Raw genomic sequence first — 19393 nt, 5'->3', positions numbered from 1 at the left:
AAAAAAAAAAAAAAAAAAAAAAAAAAAAAAAAAAAAAAAAAAAAAAAAAAAAAAAAAAAAAAAAAAAAAAAAAAAGAGAGAGGAGAGGAGAACTCTTCAATTGAATGAAGCTCCAAATGAAGAAACAAGTTGCAATTTATAGGCTAGCAACGTAGTGACTCTTCAAAAAAAATAAATCAAAATACACATGGTAACATATGTCGAATGACTCAAGGAGTAGGTACTTGAAAAAAAATCAAACATAACTCATCAAATTAGTACGTTAATTTTGTATATCGAAACATCAATCTATTTTCATGCTTTAAACCATGTTGAAACTTAAACCAGCCCTTTCTTTCACAAACAATAGCCAATGTATTGTTCCATACCTCATTGTTATTTTCTTCAAGGCCTCGCAGGTAATTGACTAACTTCATTAATCGACCACTCCTGGAACCTTTATTGCTCAACCCACCAGCATTACCATACCGTGTGTTACTACGTACACCACCACGCCCCCAACCGAGCATTTCAGAGTTCAAGACAAGACCAGGAGAAACTGTACGATTTTCTCTGCTCATATCTAAATCACTTTCAGCACATCCATCGGTGCATCCATAATCTACACTGGCTATTGACGAAGAAGGCTGAAAGGATCGAACAGTGGAATGCCTCTTCTTCCTCCTTTGCCTAACTTTTGAACATCTCTCATCAGCAGACGATGAATCCTTGCCCTCACTATTATCATCTTCATCTTCATTATCTTCATATCCCAACAGTTCATCTCCTCGGCCATTTTGTCTCCGTAGATGAACATTCCTATGATTGCGACGTGATCTTGTTAGAATCATACCAGGCATATCCTTGCCCAACATACGCTTCTTACTTAGTGCTTCTGATTGTCGTTGAAAGGTCTGCGCAATTGATTCTACAAACAATAGCCAATGTATTGTTCCATACCTCATTGTTATTTTCTTCAAGGCCTCGCAGGTAATTGACTAACTTCATTAATCGACCACTCCTGGAACCTTTATTGCTCAACCCACCAGCATTACCATACCGTGTGTTACTACGTACACCACCACGCCCCCAACCGAGCATTTCAGAGTTCAAGACAAGACCAGGAGAAACTGTACGATTTTCTCTGCTCATATCTAAATCACTTTCAGCACATCCATCGGTGCATCCATAATCTACACTGGCTATTGACGAAGAAGGCTGAAAGGATCGAACAGTGGAATGCCTCTTCTTCCTCCTTTGCCTAACTTTTGAACATCTCTCATCAGCAGACGATGAATCCTTGCCCTCACTATTATCATCTTCATCTTCATTATCTTCATATCCCAACAGTTCATCTCCTCGGCCATTTTGTCTCCGTAGATGAACATTCCTATGATTGCGACGTGATCTTGTTAGAATCATACCAGGCATATCCTTGCCCAACATACGCTTCTTACTTAGTGCTTCTGATTGTCGTTGAAAGGTCTGCGCAATTGATTCCTGAATCTGTACTACAGACATGAAATTACACAAGCTTGGACAAATTTTTCCCTCTTGAAAAAAATGGTATCCGGATTTGAAATGCACTGATAGAATCTCATAATTTCAAAATCAGTGCATCACAACGTTTACTGAGAAGGCTGTCTTAGGATTGATAAAATAACGATGTAATAGGTAGGTTTAACTAAATGATAATAAGACATTCCATGGCAACATTTGTTACTTGTTAGTATCAGAATCGAAATTGTCGACTAAAGCAAACAAACAGTATTATGACCTTCAGTTGTCTAATTCCTCCGTACTTGCATAAATTCAAATGTCTGTTCAATAAAAAAAGGGTAATGCAGTTCATAAAGTCAGCTAGAAAAGGCTCATAAATTCAAATGTTTGTTCAATGAAAAATAACATCTCAAAATTCTGTGTAAAGATATGTAGCCTGAGAAGGAACCTGACCTGTTTATTACGAGTCCTTTCTTCCTCGTGAAATGTTAATTCCTGAGACCAAATTAAGAAAAGAAGTGCTTCCTTTAAAGGGGATAAAAAGGGGGGAGGAAAAAGGGGAGGAAAAATTGACAAACACCTCCTCCTCATATTTATCAATATCTGGATATAGGGCGGCAATCAGTGCGTCATAATTTGGATCATCTCTCAAAGAACGTCTACTGGCACAATGTGTGCGGCAAGCAGGACATTCGTTGTTCCTAGAATTGCGAACACAATTACATAAATGAACTCAATAGGCATATAACTTGTTCTAGTTCAACATGATAGACTCAACAATAAGGCAAGCAGATGAAACCAAAATAAAGTTCAAATAGAATAGTATAGAAACGACAAGGACTTATTTATATACCCAAGCCGCATTGATTTGTCAATGCATTCTCTACAGAACCGGTGCAGGCATTCCATTACAGTTCGCGTTTTCTTAATAATCCCTGTCAAGGTCAACAAGGTTGCTAGTTTCTTTACTAGATTGATAAGAAACAAAGGCAGAAAAGTTACAAATTGGTCTACCTCAAAAATCCAATAAAAACAGCCAAAGGAGTTCTTCGGTTACTATTTACAACTATCTAGTTCTTAACAGAAGCCAAATGCTGATTTATCTAAATCTGTCATAAAGCATATGCCACCCAATAGTCAATTATCATGTACTTCTTATCTCTGTTGCCATTGTCCTTTATTTTATTTTATTTTTATTAAAAACAGAGAGACCAATAATGTAAGTGCCAAAGGTAAAAGATCATACAGAAACAGACTTGAGCAATTTAAAGCAAACATACCAAGACAAATTGGGCACTGAACATCTTTTCGAATGCCTGACAGCTCCACAAAAATAAATCTGCACCACAAATATGCAAGATTAGAACTTCAAAGTGTAGACTTAGTTTGTGACAACTTACATAATTACATTGTTGATAAGCTCTAGTAAGGACAAGTATATTTGTCTACCTACCAGCAATGACGGGGAAAAGGAGAGTGATCGATCTAGAAATATCCTCAAACTCTAATAAGAATGAGAGTACACATATAGGTTGTTACACAGAAAATTCCAGATGTCAGGAAAAAATTCACACCAAAAAATTGATCCTGATTTCTGTGTAGAACTAGTTGTTGATGATCAAAATACTACAAAAAATGGCAAAACACTAGCCAATATGCTGTAGATCTGGTAATATAGTGAATTTGTACCTGATTTCATAAAAGTAAAAATTGGAAATTCTAAGAATGCTTTCAAACCATACTTCACTTATTTGATAGAAAAAATTGGCCTTTGTGAAGTAGAACTAATACCAAAGAAGGCTATAGAAAAAAACAGGCCAAAACCCAATGAATTTTTTTTCTATAGCAGCGTAGTTAAGATTTGTCATGCATTTGTGAAGGATGCAGCAGGAGAAAGATACGTGGATGAGAGCCTCTTCAACACTGTATCAGCTTTACTAATTCCTCCTATAACCAACGTCCCCATGAAAACTTTAACTCAACGCATTTCTTACTCTAAATCATCCAGACAACTCCATTGCCCAAAACTAGAGCCGTTTACAGGTCATCTGACATTCTATCTTTTACCAAATTAAAGAATTGGCAAGCACAAAGGCTGATTTTCTTTCCCTCTACGGAGGTAAAAGGTTTGAGAATGCAAATCTGATTTGTCTACGAAATGAAGGTCATAGGAACCATATGAAATAACCCGAATGTTAATTTCTTTCTGTGCTCCAAATGTAATTGAAGTATGAGCCACCCACGTTAGTAAGGTGATCATAGATTACAAATAATGGGGTTCTAGCAGGATTGGAAGTCAAAGTGCCTTCTGAAGTTCTAATAGATGGTCGAGCAGGTTAGTACAAAAGTTAACGAGAGGCTCCGGGAACAACAATACGAGTGCAAACTAAGTTCCGATGCGGTTGCCTATGAATGGCACGGGTAGAAAAGCTTAAAGTATCAAACACCATAAAACTTGCCAGTCATGGAACAGGAACCGCGCTCATTCCAACTCAGTGGATCGGGCTGTAGCTACATAGTAAATCGGAGACTTTAACTAAATCTCGCAGCCCATCACAAGATACAAAAACCTGAAAAATCATAAAAGAGGAGCAATCGACACGCATTAACTAGACCCGGATCCCAACATGCAGCTACTTGCCGAACATGAAGTCAACCGCGCCGTTTTACGGGAAATATGGAAATGAATAACAGAGCATAGCAGTTCTATAAACACGCATTCTTTTCTATGTCTATGAAGGGAACACAATATGAGAGAAAAACGGTCGTGAGAAACCACCATAATCCATCTCCGAAAGGCCAATAAAACACTAACGAAATGGCAATCGTGCAGAGAAAAGGAAGTAGAAGGATTCAAGAGAAAGTACTCCGGTTTCTCTTCAGAGCTAGAGGATTGGCTTTCTTCGGAATCTGAAAGACCATGGAACAGCTTCAGCAAACGGAAAACCAAGAAAGAACAAGAACCAGAACAACGAAGCGAACGAAAGGAAATGCAATAGACGTGACGTAACCTCTCGCTCCAGTCCCTTCTTCCAATTGCTTGTGTTGCTTTTCTACTCGTTCTGCTTCCTCCTTCGGTTTCTTTTGCTCCTCCTCCTCTTCTTCTTCTTCTACTTCAGTGTTCGGCTGTCGTTCTGCTCGACATTGCTTGGCATCTTGATGGCTGAATTGCTCGTCACTAAGCTCTTCTCCGACAAGGCTGTCTGACCAAGAACGTTTATGTGCAGGCATTGACAACTTCACGAATAGAGAAGGATTTCGTTTATGGCGTTCGAGCAGTGAGGTTTTTTTGTGAAGGAAGAAGAAGAAGAAGAAGAAGAAGGAAGATGGGAAAGATTCCAAAAAAATGGATCTAGCTTCCATTTCTGAAATTTAGTGTTTTTTACCCATTAAATTAAATGTGAAAATACATTTATGCCCTCCCTTTCTTCAAACTCTTCTCCTCTAGAAATCGAAAATTGGTCATTTTAGTTGCAAATTCCAAAAGTGGACCTATTTTCAAAATTTTAATTTTATGGAGTCCATTAAATGTAAATATACGTTCATTTTTTTTTAAGATCAAGTTCATTTTTTTAATATCAAATTCAATTATTCGAGTCATTTATTTAAATTTTTATTTTTAATAAACATAAAAGATTAATAGATAAAACATATATTTATTTATTTTCAAAACATTAATTTAAATTTTCATTTCAAAGATTAAAAAAAAAAAGTTATTTTTTAAATATGTTAGAGAATAAATAATTAAAACAAATTATGAAATTAAATAAAATTAAAATAATCATTCCAATATGAATTCAAAATGAACCGTATAGATTGGTTTGAGTAGATCATTACGAGTCAACAAAATTTTCGAACCCACATAGTTAACACCAAGTCCTAACACATACAACCAACGAACTTCGACTTGATTAGATGACCAAACACCTAACTTCTAGCATCTATGCCGTCATAATTCAACGTCCATAAAGTTTCTTTTTGGATTTCTTACCCTAAACTCGAAACTCTTCCTCATCGCTATAACAAACAATCTTATTGACACGAATCTTTCTCCAATTTCTACATTGTCAAAACAAGAACACCGACCCTAAACTTGTCGAGTTGTATCTATTTAAACTTTAAACTTTAAGCATAACTCGAATCATCCGAGGAAGAACGAAATTCAGTGAGTTCTACTCTACCAAACTACAGATTTTGTGTCAATGTACAGAAAAGATATACATTATACAAACAATGCAGATCAGCTACTGGATGTGTTCATTGAAGCTCATCCTTTTGTAACTCTCTCTACATTGCTGCTTCAACTCTGCCCATGTGTTCCTCAGCCTGAGAGAGAACAAGGTTATGCATACCAAAATTTTTGGGGCGAGGAAATGCGGGATGATCGTAAAGGAACGTTGATACGACGACGACTAGGTACGATCAGACAGGCGGCAGCAAACGGCGACATGTCGGGCATTCCATCTTTATATCCATCCATCTTTGTAAGCAACCAGAATGGAAGAAATGATCACATGGAGTAATCTATATATGATATGAGGCAAACCCAGTAAGAATTCATCATCATATATTGTACGACGAAAAACCGAGCAGGAAAAGGCATACCATGCAGTCGTTAGGACGTGAAACATCTATGGTGGTCATGCAAATGACACAATCTGTGGTATGATTCCCATTTTGATCTACCCTCCGGTAGTAGCTGTATTTCTCGGGTAGAATCTGTGATAAAATCGCGCAAAAACAATGATAAAGAATTATATACCATGAACACGACGTGATAGCTACAAAATAATTGTCGATCCTAACCTGACGAGGGATGAACCACCGGGATCCGAAATAGTGCTGAAGAAGAAGAATGGCGACTTGGAGAAAAGTAAAGATGCCCAAACAGATGCACCAAGTTTTATCAGGCTGAATACGCATGAAATTGTGGGGGCAGCCGAAGACATATAACGGAATGGCGAGCCGAGTTATAGTTATTCCTAAGATGTAGTATATATGCAAAGGTTTTCTCGAGTCACGAATAACGTTGGTGACTATTTGAGGTATCCAAAACGAGTACATGAGGAAAATAATCGGTCTCATAAAACGATGCAACTCGTACATAAGAAACATGCCTCCCAAAAGGATTCCATCTGCAGATAGTCATGAAAGATCGACTAAGAGGTCCAAAAATTTAAACAGAACCAGCAATCAGGTAAGCTTGCATAAACTTTGGTTGAGATGTAATACTCACAGAAACGGCTATATAGAACCGAAAGTTCACGTCTCATCGTTTCCCAACCTTCGCCATTGTTCATAGGCCTGCTGGCTTTCCATATTGCAAGAAGGTATCTCATCTCAAAAATCGAGAACACGACGAACTTGAAAAACGCAGCAGTTGCAAAAGCATTAAATAACGATTCTGAGAAAAGGACAGCCAGCAGCAAGGTAAACTTAATAAGGTTTACTGGAACAAAACCGACGATAATTGATATAAAACGTTAAACTACACACAAATAACAGAGGCCAAATCAAACTACGACCAGAAATGATCCAAATCACGAGGGGTTACCACACGCAACGGAACGATAATCTCTACACTTGAATAATCCAAGTGTTAAGTAGCAACTTCAACTTATAAAGTTCTATGTGTCTGATATGGCAATGTAAAACACACAGAGACTACAGAACGTCTTGTTTCGGGTAGGGTGGACACATTATCAAAGAAACTCTTCAGACAAGATAGCAGCCCGTTGCCCGATCGTAATTTAATTTAAACTCACCGACTAATATTCCTGCTGTCAGATGCAGCAGACATAGATAAGCATCCATAATAGCTTGTTGCCCGATCATTAGTATCGAAACTTTGGCAGCACCCTGCACGATATAGATGGATAAGTACGGTATCAAAATCCAAACATCAACAATATCAGAATCCATGAGAGCTGCAAGTAAAAGTTCTTACAGATTGAGTGTTGCTATGTTCCATTTGCCGGATTAAGAGAAGTACTTGAAGGAAAGAGACCTAATGAAGTTTCGTTAAGAAATCCGATCGAAACATATATATTTTCATGATATCCAATGTATAAATGTAAGGAAAAGATCCAACAATCATAAAAAGGATACAAAAGTGACCATTAAGGTGTAATTCACTGCTTTGTTGTAGTAGATTTCAATGTTGACAGAAGTGGCATTTAACGCCAAGGGAGAAAAGCAATCTCCATCATCGTCTACCGCAGGACTCTCCATTAATCCTTCGATATGGTAATGGTCACGTTCTCCGTTTCCTGCGAGATATACAAGTCCAAAGGTGAAAAACCGAATAACAAGAGAAGTTAAGAAAGAAGGAAAAGATTAAGAATAAAGCGAGTCCCTGTTACATGCTCTTAACCTAGTGTTCGTCCATACATGTAACAGTTCAAGCCCACCGCTAACAGATATTGTCCGCTTTGACCCATTATGTATCACCGTCAGCCTCTCGGTTTTAAAACACGTCTACTAGGGAGAGGTTTCCACACCCTTATAAGGAATACTTCGTTCCCTTCTCCAACCTATGTGGAATCTCACAATCCACCCCCCTTGGGGGTCCGGCGTCCTCGCTGGCAAACCACCTAGTGTCTGGCTCTGATACCATTTGTAACAACTCAAGTCCACTGCTAGCAGATATTGTCCGTTTTGGCTCGTTACGTATCGTCGTCAGCTTGTTTTAAACGCATCTACTAGGGAGAGGTTTCCACACCCTTATAAGGAATACTTCGTTCCCTTCTCCAACCGATGTGGGATCTCACAATCCACCCCCTTGGGAGTCTAGCGTCCTCGTTGACACACCGTTTGATGTCTAGCTCTGATATCATTTGTAACAACCCAAGGCCACCGCTAGCAAATATTGTCCGCTTTGGCCCCTAACGTATCGAAAATGCAAGAACTTTGCCATGGCAAGTTCTTATATAATGGGCAAAACAAATATAGCTAGGCACACACAATATTGCCTTTCTTATTAAAAACTAAGAGTATAATAATGCCTTTTGAGAAGATCATGATTAGGAGAAGACAGCATATAAGAAAGCACAAATCAAACGCTGAGACATAAAGTACCATTTTGTGCAGAAGATAAATGTGAAATTTGAGCTGCTATTTCGATATTGCAATGCTTCTCCATTTCATAAATTGGTGCTGCAATAAGGCAAGACAAAATCAGTACCCACATAATTGAAAGTGGGTTGAAGTCCAAGACATAGAAAATTACAGTGGCTTCTTTTCCACATCTTATCCTGTGGTGATTCTTGGAGCACCTGGGAGGAGAAAACTCCAAGCTGTTAAGAAGTTATTTAGAAGCTTCATCAGTAAAAACGACTCGCGTGATGAAATCGAATGTATTATTTCAAGAAAAACAGCATTCATATTCCAAAGAGAAAGACTTACTAAATGATAAGGATTGGATAAGATACTGTCAACTTCTTGCTCATATTCTCCTCCCTTTCCACTGTAAATAGAAACCGAGACTAAGATTACGATAAATTTTCGAAGAACAAAAGTAGAACGGCTTTAAAAACCACCGCTATGATAAACTAGAAAAACAGCAGTAAAATAAAGATGAACTGAGAGAAATTGGAGACATTTAGCAACCCTCCCTCACAATGTTGTAAAAAGTGCATACCAAGAATATGAAGATGACAGTCAAAAGATGAGTGACTGGAAAGTTTACCTGTTAGCTACCATCCGAAGCTGTCTAAAAGGCCAAATATATACACCCTCGACCTTAATTTGAACTCCACTAACATCATGTTCATTATCAATAACATCATGAAAAATAACAACCCCCTGTTATCAGCAAATTATTAAAAGACATAAAACAACCTCCAGTAAAAAATGGTGTGATAAAATCAATATCATCTAAACCCTCAGGTACAAGCACAAATGTAAGATGCATACCGAAAAGAAATGTGAGATCTCACATTGGTTGGGGAGGAGAACAAAGCATTCTTTATAAGGGCGTGGAAACCTCTCCCTAGCATACGTGTTTTAAAAACCTCGAGGGAGAGCCCGAAAGGAAAAGGCCAAAAAGGACAATATCTTCTAGCGGTGGGCTTGGGCTATTACAAATGGTATNGGGGGGGGGGGGGGGGGGGGTGAACATGAGGCGGTGTGCCAGCAAGGACGCTGGGGGGTCCCGCATTTGTTGGAGAAGGGAACGAGTACCAGCGAGGACGCTGGGCCTCGAAAGGATTAGATTGTGAGATCCCACATCGGTTGAGGAGGAGAACAAAGCATTTCTTATAAGAAGAAGAAGAAGAAGTGTCCTCACCTGAACATAATGAACACCAGATATTTTGGTTGGTGTACTAAGTAATTCAATGATTGAATTGCCATTGGAGTTTCTGAAATCTGGAAACCTGGAAGAGTTATTCTTGGAGTCTAGAAAACTCCAACTGCCTGCAATTTACATTTCCATGCAATAAGTTAGTTCTTACAATAGTTGACACTTAATATGATAAGATCGTTATACCATGAAGGATAAGTACAAACCTCTATATGTTCCTGTAATATTCCATTCAGAAAATGGACCCAAATCACTCTTATCTTTTCTTACAAACAACCACTGCAAACAAGAAAAATATCATATCACTATAACATATTAACATATAGAATCCATGCAATTATATATACATATGTATATCCATAAACACATCAAGACATGAAGAAACCATACCTCTTGAAAAGGAAATGTTTAGACTTAATTAAATGGAGAAGCTAAATGCTAAAGAAGAACTGAAATCCTATCAATAGAGGATAAAGAGGCGTCGGGTAATTGTACGCCTGAGGCTAAGAACTGATATCCACAAAAGCTAAGCTGAGTCTCTAAATATGACATTTGGTTTCCAAATTGCGTATGGGAAAGTTTGGCACAGCAAGCAAGTAGACCGGTCCCTAGATTTTGATGCAACGTTGCCACTTTCCCAATGCTTTGTCCAAATAACGAACTTCTTGTAACAGTCCAAGCCCACCACTAGTAGATATTGTCCACTTTGGCCCGTTATGTATCGTTGTCGGCCTCACAGTTTTAAAATGCATCTGCTAGGGAAAGGTTTCTACACCCTTATAAGGGGAGGTTTCTACACCCTTATAAGGGGAGGTTTCTACACCCTTATAAGGGGAGGTTTCTACACCCTTATAAGGAATGCTTCGTTCCCCTCTCCAATTGATGTGTGATATCCGGATATGGTATTTGTTGTAAGGCGTTCAAAAGTTATTTTCAGAAAACAATCCCTCAAACAACTCATGCTTCTGCAGCTTATTGAGACATTTCGAAGAAAGCAAGAATCATCAAAAGCTCAAGAAATCAAGTCAAATTGCAACGAATATGGGTAATCAATTTTTCAACAAACAAGACTACAATGAATTTTCAACGAACATAACCAAACAAAATTGATAAACTCACAAGGAAAAAATGAACTCTACAAACCTCATCGCCCCATGATCGAGCCCTCTCCCGCAATGGTCTCAGACCATCCACAGGCTGAAAAACCAAAATATGAACAGCCCACAAAGCTAAAATAGTTCTGGAAAAACATCCAAACCCACTTCTCTGGTACTCCGAACAACCAAAACCATCTCTGCTCATCATATCAAGAAAAGACTCCTAAAATTCAACTCCAATTATTAACCATAAATCGGAATGATTCCAATCGGCGACAGAAACCCAAGAGAAATACAACAAAACCCATTAGAGCACAGAGGTTAAAAGATAATTGGGTTGCTTCAAATGGAGTCAAACACAAGAACCACCACCAAGAAGCACGACACCCACAGTCGGATACAGATGGTGAAAGCTGAACGACTAACAAAGCTTGTGAAGCAAGAGCAAAATCAAAATCGAAGCCCTGGAGTTCACCCAGACGATTTTTCTGATCCAGAATTACTTGAAGAGTACATTCGAGCCCTGCACAAAAGTTACAAAGCCTCGAAATTCGTCTACAAATACAGTAATTTATTACTTGATTATTATATATCTTGGGACTTTCTCTTTGATCGATGTGAAGCTGGATGGATTAGTCGGCCAATGGGTTTGACTGCCCAAATAATGTTCGCTTCTTCGGTGGTCAAATACTTTTCCTTTCTTAAGCTAAATGTTCAGATTATGGAAGAAAGTTCCAATTTTTATATGCAAATTGCATCGCTAAATATCGTACTACAATTGTGGGCCTGGTGTACTATTGGGTTTGGGCCAGGGAGTCGGGTTAAGATGTTTTTTCTAGACTCAACCATGGTTGAGTTAGTAAATTCTTTTAAATAATAAATTCAACCCATACATAAAATATTTGTATTAATATTTTACTTCTCATAAAAATATAATATTAATAGTTAAAAAAATCTATTTATTTATTAATATTGAATTAAAATTTTAATTAAGTTTCGATATATATATTAAATTTTTATTTTTGAAAATTATTGAAGAATAAGTACTCAAAAAAAAAACATAGAATAAAGTAATATATATATTATTTTCTATATCTTTACCTCCTCCTATTTCCCACTCTTCCGTACCATTAGTCACGTTTAGCGCCACTCCCTCTCCCGTTACTAGCTACGGGAGAGACTCTCGAGAGATAGAAGGATTAAAGGAATAGTCATAGGAATAAGGAATAGGGCATCATGACATCTTACAATGTCTCGCCTCGCCTGAATGAATTAGTTATACTAGAAATATTAGAAAAAGTGAACGAAAATTCAGTATTGCCGGTCTAGTTCAGTGCTCAAAGTGAACGAAATATTAGACTTAAATTCAGGGGTTCTTTATTATCTTGGTCTAGTCTTATTACAACTAACCTGATTCTCTACCTCAGCTAAACTATGGCTAATTTGTACAAAGAGACAGAGATGAAACCTGCATTTGAAGAGCGACCTCAGCCATTTGGTATCTTCTCCTTTCTCTTCTTGTAGTCTTCAAGTACTTTCTCCCTCTGCAATGGAGTTGCACATAGTAACCATTTGCTGAACTCCAGCTCCCCCATTCCCTTGAATCCAGCAAGCTTTCGATATTGGACCTTCTTCCAATCCATGGTTGACGAGAAACCATCATCTTTCTCACCAATATTATCCAGTTTTCTCTTCTTTATCTCAGGAACGCGTGGCTGCCCGAGTGCACAATCTTGTGTCGTTGGCAATGCCATTTTTTCTTGCGTTCCCGGTCCATAATTGACTATGTCTTCGTTCCTATGTGCGTATACGACACCTGCGAACCGATGCTCTTCATTATAAGAATTGCATGTCTCTTAACAAACTCAACAGATTTATGAAACAAGACCACACTTCATGTTTATGACGTCGTCCAAATATACCGATAAAGTAAGCTCGGATCTTACCCAAGTCTTCAAGCGTAGGTTTAATTGTGGCAGTTTTCCCTGGATGAGTTGGCTTTCGGGTTTCTATAGAACCGACTGCGTCGGTTTCTTTAAAAATAACAGAACTACCAGCCTTGGAGATGTTCTGATTCGGGTTCGGGGCGTGCCCTTCTTTTGTTTCTCGTCCCTCATGCATCTCAATGATCTCACTAGTGAAGAGCTTGTCGGAGAGATCTGAGAACAAATTGCAGATGCCAAAAAGCTCACCTTGGAATTCTTTACAATCCTTCAAAATGGGAGAATCACAAGCATTAAGTGGGGACTTAACTTTTAACCATAAAATTCGAACTCACAAATGAAGAATTTACCTGAACGCCTTCGAAATATCGCTTCTCCATTTTCCCCGAGACAACAATGTTCGATAACTGCTGCTTGTATACTTGACGAGAGTATACAAGTTCTTCTAATGAACCAGCAGCAAGCAGGCGAAAAACGACAACATGCCGCTTCTGCCCAAACCGAAACGACCTGTCCTGTGCCTGCAAGTCTTGGGCAGGATTCCAATTTGGATCAAAGATCACCACTCTGTTTGCACTGACAAGGTTCAATCCAAGGCCACCAGCTCGAGTAGATATTAGGAACACCTGAAAAAAACATGTTGGAAATATCACCAATATTGAAGCTACTAGGTTCAACTTTTAAGGTTCAGTACTTACCTGCTTGCTTGGACTTGAGTTGAAGTCATCAACAAGAGTTTGACGCGAGTTGGTTGGAGTGGAGCCATCGAGTCTCGAGAAGGAATAACCTTTCCGCACAAGTAGCTTCTCCAGTATGTCAAGCATCCTGAAAATGGCTATTTAAGCATCAGATACTGGTAAGGAGTGAGGAACTGACAGAGTAGTGAAGCATATAACCTGACAGAGTAACTGAATAGAAGAATCTTGTCGCCCTGTGAAATCCAAGAGGAAAATAGTTTCTCCAAAGCACGCATTTTTCCACAATGTCTGACATCACTAAGGGCCATGAAGCTCTCATTCTGAGCGCTGCCTCCAACAAGATCAACGTCAGCGCCAAACACTTTGGAAGCAAATTCTGCATCTCTCCTTTGTTTATCAGGGTCGTCCTTAGGATTTGGTTTAATCAGCTCCAGATGATTACTTATCTGAAAGAGAACGTGTGAATCACATCAATCAAGCAGCAATTATAATGGCGATACAAGTGAAAAAAGTTATTTACCTGTTGAAGCTTGACGAGACACGGGAGAACGATACAGAAGGGGCATGAATCACAACCCTCTGGGTTGTCTCTATGCAGGTAAGGCCAGATAATTCCATCTGGTACAGTCCTTTTGCAACACTCTGCTTGAGTGAGAGGGCTCCCACAGCCACAAGGAAGGTCTTTATTGATAAGGCATTGGATATCTGGTAGCTGTAACATTCTTCTATAAACCCGTTTTTGTAGTTCGCTCATGGCGCAGAATAAAACGTTATCTTCCTTTCCCAACATAAGATGCCCAATAGTCTCTTGCTTTGTCCTTCTTAGCATATATTTTTTAAGAATTGTGGCTAAATATTGTTTTCTCTTGTCTGCAATCCGTATAAATCTTTCAGGAGCAGTTGATCTTTGGCCATGCTTAAGGGGTTCGTCGTAGAACTCACGGAAATGTTCCCGAGTACCTAACGATCCAGGTGCAACCAAATCGAAGAGATTAAATAGTTCCATAATCTTATTCTGCATTATAGTTCCAGTAAGACCAAAGCGCTTCAAGGTTTTTATTCCTGCACATGCACTATAGAGTTTCGATTTCTCATTCTTAAGCCGATGAGCCTCGTCAATGATCAAAATCTCCCATGTGACCTCTGAAAGAATACCACCACGGATTCTGTACGTATCAAAGCTAGTGATAAGTATCTCGACAGTACCTGCTTCTAGTTTATCATGAATCAACTCGCGGTTTGCCCCATGGTAAACTGCAACACTGAAGTTTGCCCATTTGGAGAACTCATTCTCCCAATTATGGATTACTGAAGTGGGGCATACTATTAGTACAGGACCCTTTTTCTTTCCACAAATTTCCTTATGGATTCCATCTCCATCTATGCCATATACAGCAGCCAGGAAAGCAATAGTTTGAATTGTTTTTCCAAGCCCCCTGATACCATTTCAGAATATGAGCAACAATTACGTTGGAGCATCGAACTTATAAATATTTTAGACAAGAAAGTAAAATTTGCGAAGTTCGGTCCACATGGGTATCATTGACAAGTACTGAAACTACGTGCATTTAGCCGAACATTAGAATCTAATGTAACTACATAAGTCTAACAACACTCTTGCTTACTTCTAACTCTAAATTGACGTTCTGTTATAACGAACAAAAGTTAGAAGTTGGATACTTCTAAATCTAAATTTCTGGAGGTACAAGAGTCTCATTCATCAGCGTGTTTTTAAATGCCTCACTTCAGACATCTTCATTCCCGTTTCTTTTCCATTTGAATGGAAATGTTCGACAAAAAGAACAAATGTCAACTGAGACATGGAACATATCTGTAACAGCCAAGTCCACTGCTAGTAGATATTGTCCTCTTTTGGGCTTTCCCTTTCCAGCTTCCCTTCAAGGTTTTAAAACGTGTCTGCTGAGGAGATGTTTCCACACTCTTATAAAGAGGGCTTCATTCCCCTTTCCAACCGATGTGGGATCTCACAATCCACCCCCCTTTAAGGCCCAGCATCCTTGCTGGCACACCGCCCAGTGTCCACCCCCTTCGGGGCTCAGTGTCCCTCTGGTACACTGTCCAATGTCTGGCTCTAATACCAACTTTAACAACCCAAGCCCACCACTTGTAGATATTGTCCTCTTTGAGTTTTCTCTTTCAGCCTTCCCATCAAAGTTTTTAAAACGTGTTTGCTAGGGAGAGGTTTCCACACCCTTATAAAGAGGGCTTTGCTCCCCTCTCTAACCGAGGTGGGATCTCACAATATCAAATTATGGGGCATATTTTGGAACATTGAAGTACATATGAAACAAAAAGAACTAAGACAAGGAAACTTATATTTATACATACATGTCATCTCCAAGAATGCCACCATGGCCGTTCTTGTATAAACCATACAAGAACTTGACACCTTCTCTTTGATGTTCAAGCAACCTACAATTAATGGATGAAGGTACCTGCACCAATTAAATGCACCGAAAAGAGAAAAAGAGAGATTCATTTAGTCCTTGGAGTTTGTCCTAGAAGAAACTAACCTAATTCAAACCAGAAACAAGCATTTCATCTGACATACAGCAAACGTAGAATCTAAGAACAGGGGAGCATAGATTAAGAACAACTTAAACCATACTGTTAAAACACAATCTAGTTATCTTCAAACACATTCACATGGAACAATCTAAAATCAAAATCCAAGCATCGCCCACATCATTGGTTAATATAGACCAGGAAGTCTCCCCAATTCAGGAATGTTCATATTCTAATGAATATGTAAAATTCAATTTCTAGCAATTTATAGCTCATAACATTCATTTCAACCCTTTTCCCCTCTGCATAAAACTGTACATTCGGTTTCCTCAACCTATTTGATTCAAGACGAAGAACTATCATGGATTGACTGAAGAAGAAAAGAGAAAAAGAACCTGTACGAGCGGGGTCTCATCCTTCGATGACAAAATCAATGGTTCAAATGGCCCTGCATGATCAAATTGGAACTGACCCAATTGGCATCTCTTCAACACGTCTGGTTCTGGCCCCTCCACGCCCTTCTCTTCCTTTTCCCCTTTCTCAACCCCAACCTGGGTCTGCTGGTTTCGACATTGGGTTCGATCTTGAGGAGGGGGAAAGGAATCCTGTAGGCGAAGAAGCTGCAAAGAGAGCGAGGATTTTGGGGGTTTTCTAAGGAAATTAACCTCAGAACCTTGGAAGAGCGAGGGTTTTGAAGAAATAGGAGAAGTGGGTGCAGAGGCCGATGAGGAAAGGGTCTTGCAGGGTTTAAGAGTCTCTTTCAGACTCTGAAACGACATGAAAGTAACAGAATTTCCAATAAATTGGGAGAGACGATCCCTTGATTCCTGATTTTAGAGACCGATGAACAAAATATTTCATCCTTCCGCCGATCACACGTCGGACAACCGCCATACAAGTCTTGACTGCCACGTAGGATGGCAATTGGGTGACGTCACTTCATTTGAATGTTGACTCATAAAAAAAATATCTCAATTTTTTAAAATTGGAGTACGATTTTAAATATTTCAAAACAATAAAAAATTATTAAAATATTGAATTAAAATTAATAAACTAACTCTCATAAGCAATGTAGATCAAGATGTCAACGGTGCCAATGGAGAAGCTTTTCTTATCTCTGCCGTCTATTTCATTCTCCATTCCCATTAAATTCCACATTTATTTTTACAGATATCGGGTGCAAGATTACTTGAAAAATTGGTAAGAATCGAATTCTCCACCGATAATTTTTATCCGCTCTTTTTTTCTTAAAATAAATAATTATTTTGAAATTTTCATAAAAAATATTAAAAATTTGTGAAAAAAATTTACTAAATCAATATATTTAGAACTTAATTTCTAAAAATTTAAATTTTACTATTACACCGCCTCCTTCACAATTTATATATATATACATTAAGTAGGGCTAGGAATTGAGCTAGGACGGAGACAGAGATATAATTCCTTCCTCGACCCCATTTATCTACTAGAAAAAAAAATGTTTCACACTCCCTCTCCCATTCTCCGTCTAAACGAGGAACCCCCTCCCCGTTCAGGGCGAGTCTTCACAGAGCCCCAACTCCACGAGTAAAATGAACATCTCGAAACGTAGGGTAGCTAGAGCGCTTGTTTTTGTCCAACACTTTAAACCACTATTTTACTCATAATTTTGAAACATTTATAAAAGGTCAAGAACGATACTGCAACTAATATACTAATATACTTCACACTCCCGATAATTGATATGTATTTCTTCCATACAAACACCCCCGGACCCTCATTATTACTTACCAACATTTTTTTAACATCTTACCAACCAATATTAATTATAAAGATTCATGCAAATGAGATTGTATTCCAAGTCATTCAATTTTTTCTTCCTTCCTAATTTTTACCAAATATTACATTACACAACTTTATTGTGTTCGTAATAACTTTCAAATATATATATATATTTATAGATTAAAAAAAAATTATATCATAGATAAAAAAGTTAGAGGTTCACTGCACATATTTGCGGTTAATATTAAATAAGTAATTTTTTAAGGTTAAGATTATAACTCAAAAGAATATATAACAAAATTAAAAATTAATTAATTGATTGAGTATAATTTAAAATTTTAGGGATTAAATAGAAAAAAGAAAAAAAAAACAAATAATTTCCATATATATATAGACAAATTTGAATGTTTATTTAATAGCAATATTGGATTTAAAAAAGGGCACCAATATATCTGTTGTAATTATGAAATGCATCATTAGGGCATGATTTCTGGTAAAGTGTTTAATTCATATAATTAAGGATGAAATCAAATTAATTAATACATTAAATCTTTTTGGTCTAACACATTAATGATAATTCTAACTATTGTTTTTCTTTTTTCTTATTTTCCTTTTTTTTAATAATAAATGTTTTTTAATTTAAATAATTTGATTAACATACATATTATTACCGTTAAGTAAGAAAAAAAAATGACTTTTTTTCATTTATGGTAATAATAACCTAAATTCATTGCTTAAAAAGTAATATAATTATTACTCTTTTTTTTTTTACTAATTTTTCAACCCAAAAGCTTTGACATTCAAATTTTTATTTATTGATATATTTAACTTACTCAAGAAATATGATTTTATTTGGTCCATGAACTTAAAAAAATAAAATGTTTGAAAATAAAAATATTTAATAAACTTTCAATTTTGTTTAAATAGAGTCATAAATTTACCAAAAAAAAAAAAAAATGTTGGTCAAATACGTGCACACCAATTTCTAGCTTGATTGCATTATTTTAAATTATAGATGTCATCGAACTTTTAAAAATGTTGCTATTAATTTATAATATGAGAAATAAATAATTGAGTTCAGAGTGTGATTCAAATATTTGACCTCTTAATCAATAATAAGCTCAATTTGACATCAAACCATCCGTCTTTGAGATGATGTAATAATTATCTTATCTAATGTCTACGCTCGAGTCGAGATTATTATATTTTTAAGGTCAAATTATAAAAATACCCATAAATTTCAATAATACCATTAAATTTTGAAGAATCTAAAAAAGTTACCGTGAAACAAGAATATTTTATTTTAAAAATACTTTTAAATTTTTACTAATATTTTAAAAATATATCATTGAATTTAAAAAAGTTTTATTAATACCTTTGACTTTTAAAAAAAAATTTAAAACGTACTTACCATCATTAATATGTTAACAAATATTATGAAATTTTAAAAATAGCATTAACACTCTCTACTTAAAAAAAGAAAAAAAAAATCTTATTTATCTCCAAACTTTGTAACGTAACTTTTGAAAGTTCAGGAGTATTTTCTAAACTTTTTAAAAATATGTCTGAAATTAAAAAAANAAAAAA

General features: G+C 37.1%; 3 protein-coding genes across 6 annotated transcripts in view; all 3 read right to left on the bottom strand.

The window, feature by feature from the left end:
• LOC111794677 (putative E3 ubiquitin-protein ligase RING1a) overlaps positions 1-4813 on the bottom strand; it is a 6372-nt gene extending 1559 nt beyond the window's left edge. The window contains exons 1-7 of the mRNA XM_023676784.1: positions 4491-4813; positions 4347-4389; positions 2760-2818; positions 2333-2414; positions 2060-2180; positions 1933-1974; positions 940-1485 (exon numbers count right to left, since the gene is read on the bottom strand). Of these exons, the coding sequence (XP_023532552.1) occupies positions 940-1485; positions 1933-1974; positions 2060-2180; positions 2333-2414; positions 2760-2818; positions 4347-4389; positions 4491-4710 (1113 nt within the window). The 5' untranslated portion in view covers positions 4711-4813. The remainder of the gene's footprint in view (positions 1-939; positions 1486-1932; positions 1975-2059; positions 2181-2332; positions 2415-2759; positions 2819-4346; positions 4390-4490) is intronic.
• A 680-nt stretch (positions 4814-5493) lies between these two features.
• Positions 5494-11556, bottom strand: LOC111795044 (transmembrane E3 ubiquitin-protein ligase 1-like). Of its 2 annotated transcripts, none has more exons than XM_023677273.1 (14): positions 10925-11556; positions 9988-10060; positions 9767-9894; positions 9167-9282; positions 8884-8944; positions 8708-8753; positions 8557-8634; positions 7588-7748; positions 7427-7486; positions 7245-7338; positions 6716-6883; positions 6286-6614; positions 6085-6198; positions 5494-6003 (listed from the first exon to the last, which is right to left on the bottom strand). In XM_023677273.1, exons 1-14 carry the CDS (start codon positions 11084-11086, stop codon positions 5902-5904), a joined length of 1692 nt encoding a protein of 563 aa, XP_023533041.1. In that variant the 5' UTR covers positions 11087-11556; the 3' UTR covers positions 5494-5901. The 2 variants fall into 2 exon arrangements, with proteins under 2 accessions (XP_023533041.1, XP_023533040.1); XM_023677272.1 differs by having other exon boundaries at positions 8708-8774; positions 10925-11555.
• LOC111795043 (switch 2) lies at positions 11309-16909 on the bottom strand. 3 transcript variants are annotated; one of them, XM_023677270.1, is made up of 9 exons: positions 16441-16909; positions 15869-15975; positions 14040-14955; positions 13718-13965; positions 13520-13646; positions 13172-13447; positions 12825-13089; positions 12347-12694; positions 11309-11401 (listed from the first exon to the last, which is right to left on the bottom strand). In XM_023677270.1, the coding sequence occupies exons 1-8, from the start codon at positions 16822-16824 to the stop codon at positions 12366-12368; spliced, it is 2652 nt and encodes an 883-aa protein (XP_023533038.1). In that variant the 5' UTR covers positions 16825-16909; the 3' UTR covers positions 11309-11401; positions 12347-12365. The 3 variants fall into 3 exon arrangements, with proteins under 3 accessions (XP_023533038.1, XP_023533039.1, XP_023533037.1); XM_023677271.1 differs by lacking the exon at positions 11309-11401 and having other exon boundaries at positions 12231-12694; positions 14040-14581; positions 14726-14955; XM_023677269.1 differs by lacking the exon at positions 11309-11401 and having other exon boundaries at positions 12231-12694.
• Positions 16910-19393: the final 2484 nt, after the last annotated feature.

The sequence above is a fragment of the Cucurbita pepo genome, chromosome LG05, assembly GCF_002806865.2.
Source record: "Cucurbita pepo subsp. pepo cultivar mu-cu-16 chromosome LG05, ASM280686v2, whole genome shotgun sequence".
NCBI lineage: Eukaryota > Viridiplantae > Streptophyta > Magnoliopsida > Cucurbitales > Cucurbitaceae > Cucurbita > Cucurbita pepo.
Note: the sequence above shows the minus strand (reverse complement) of the source record. Positions and strands in the feature narration are given on the sequence as shown.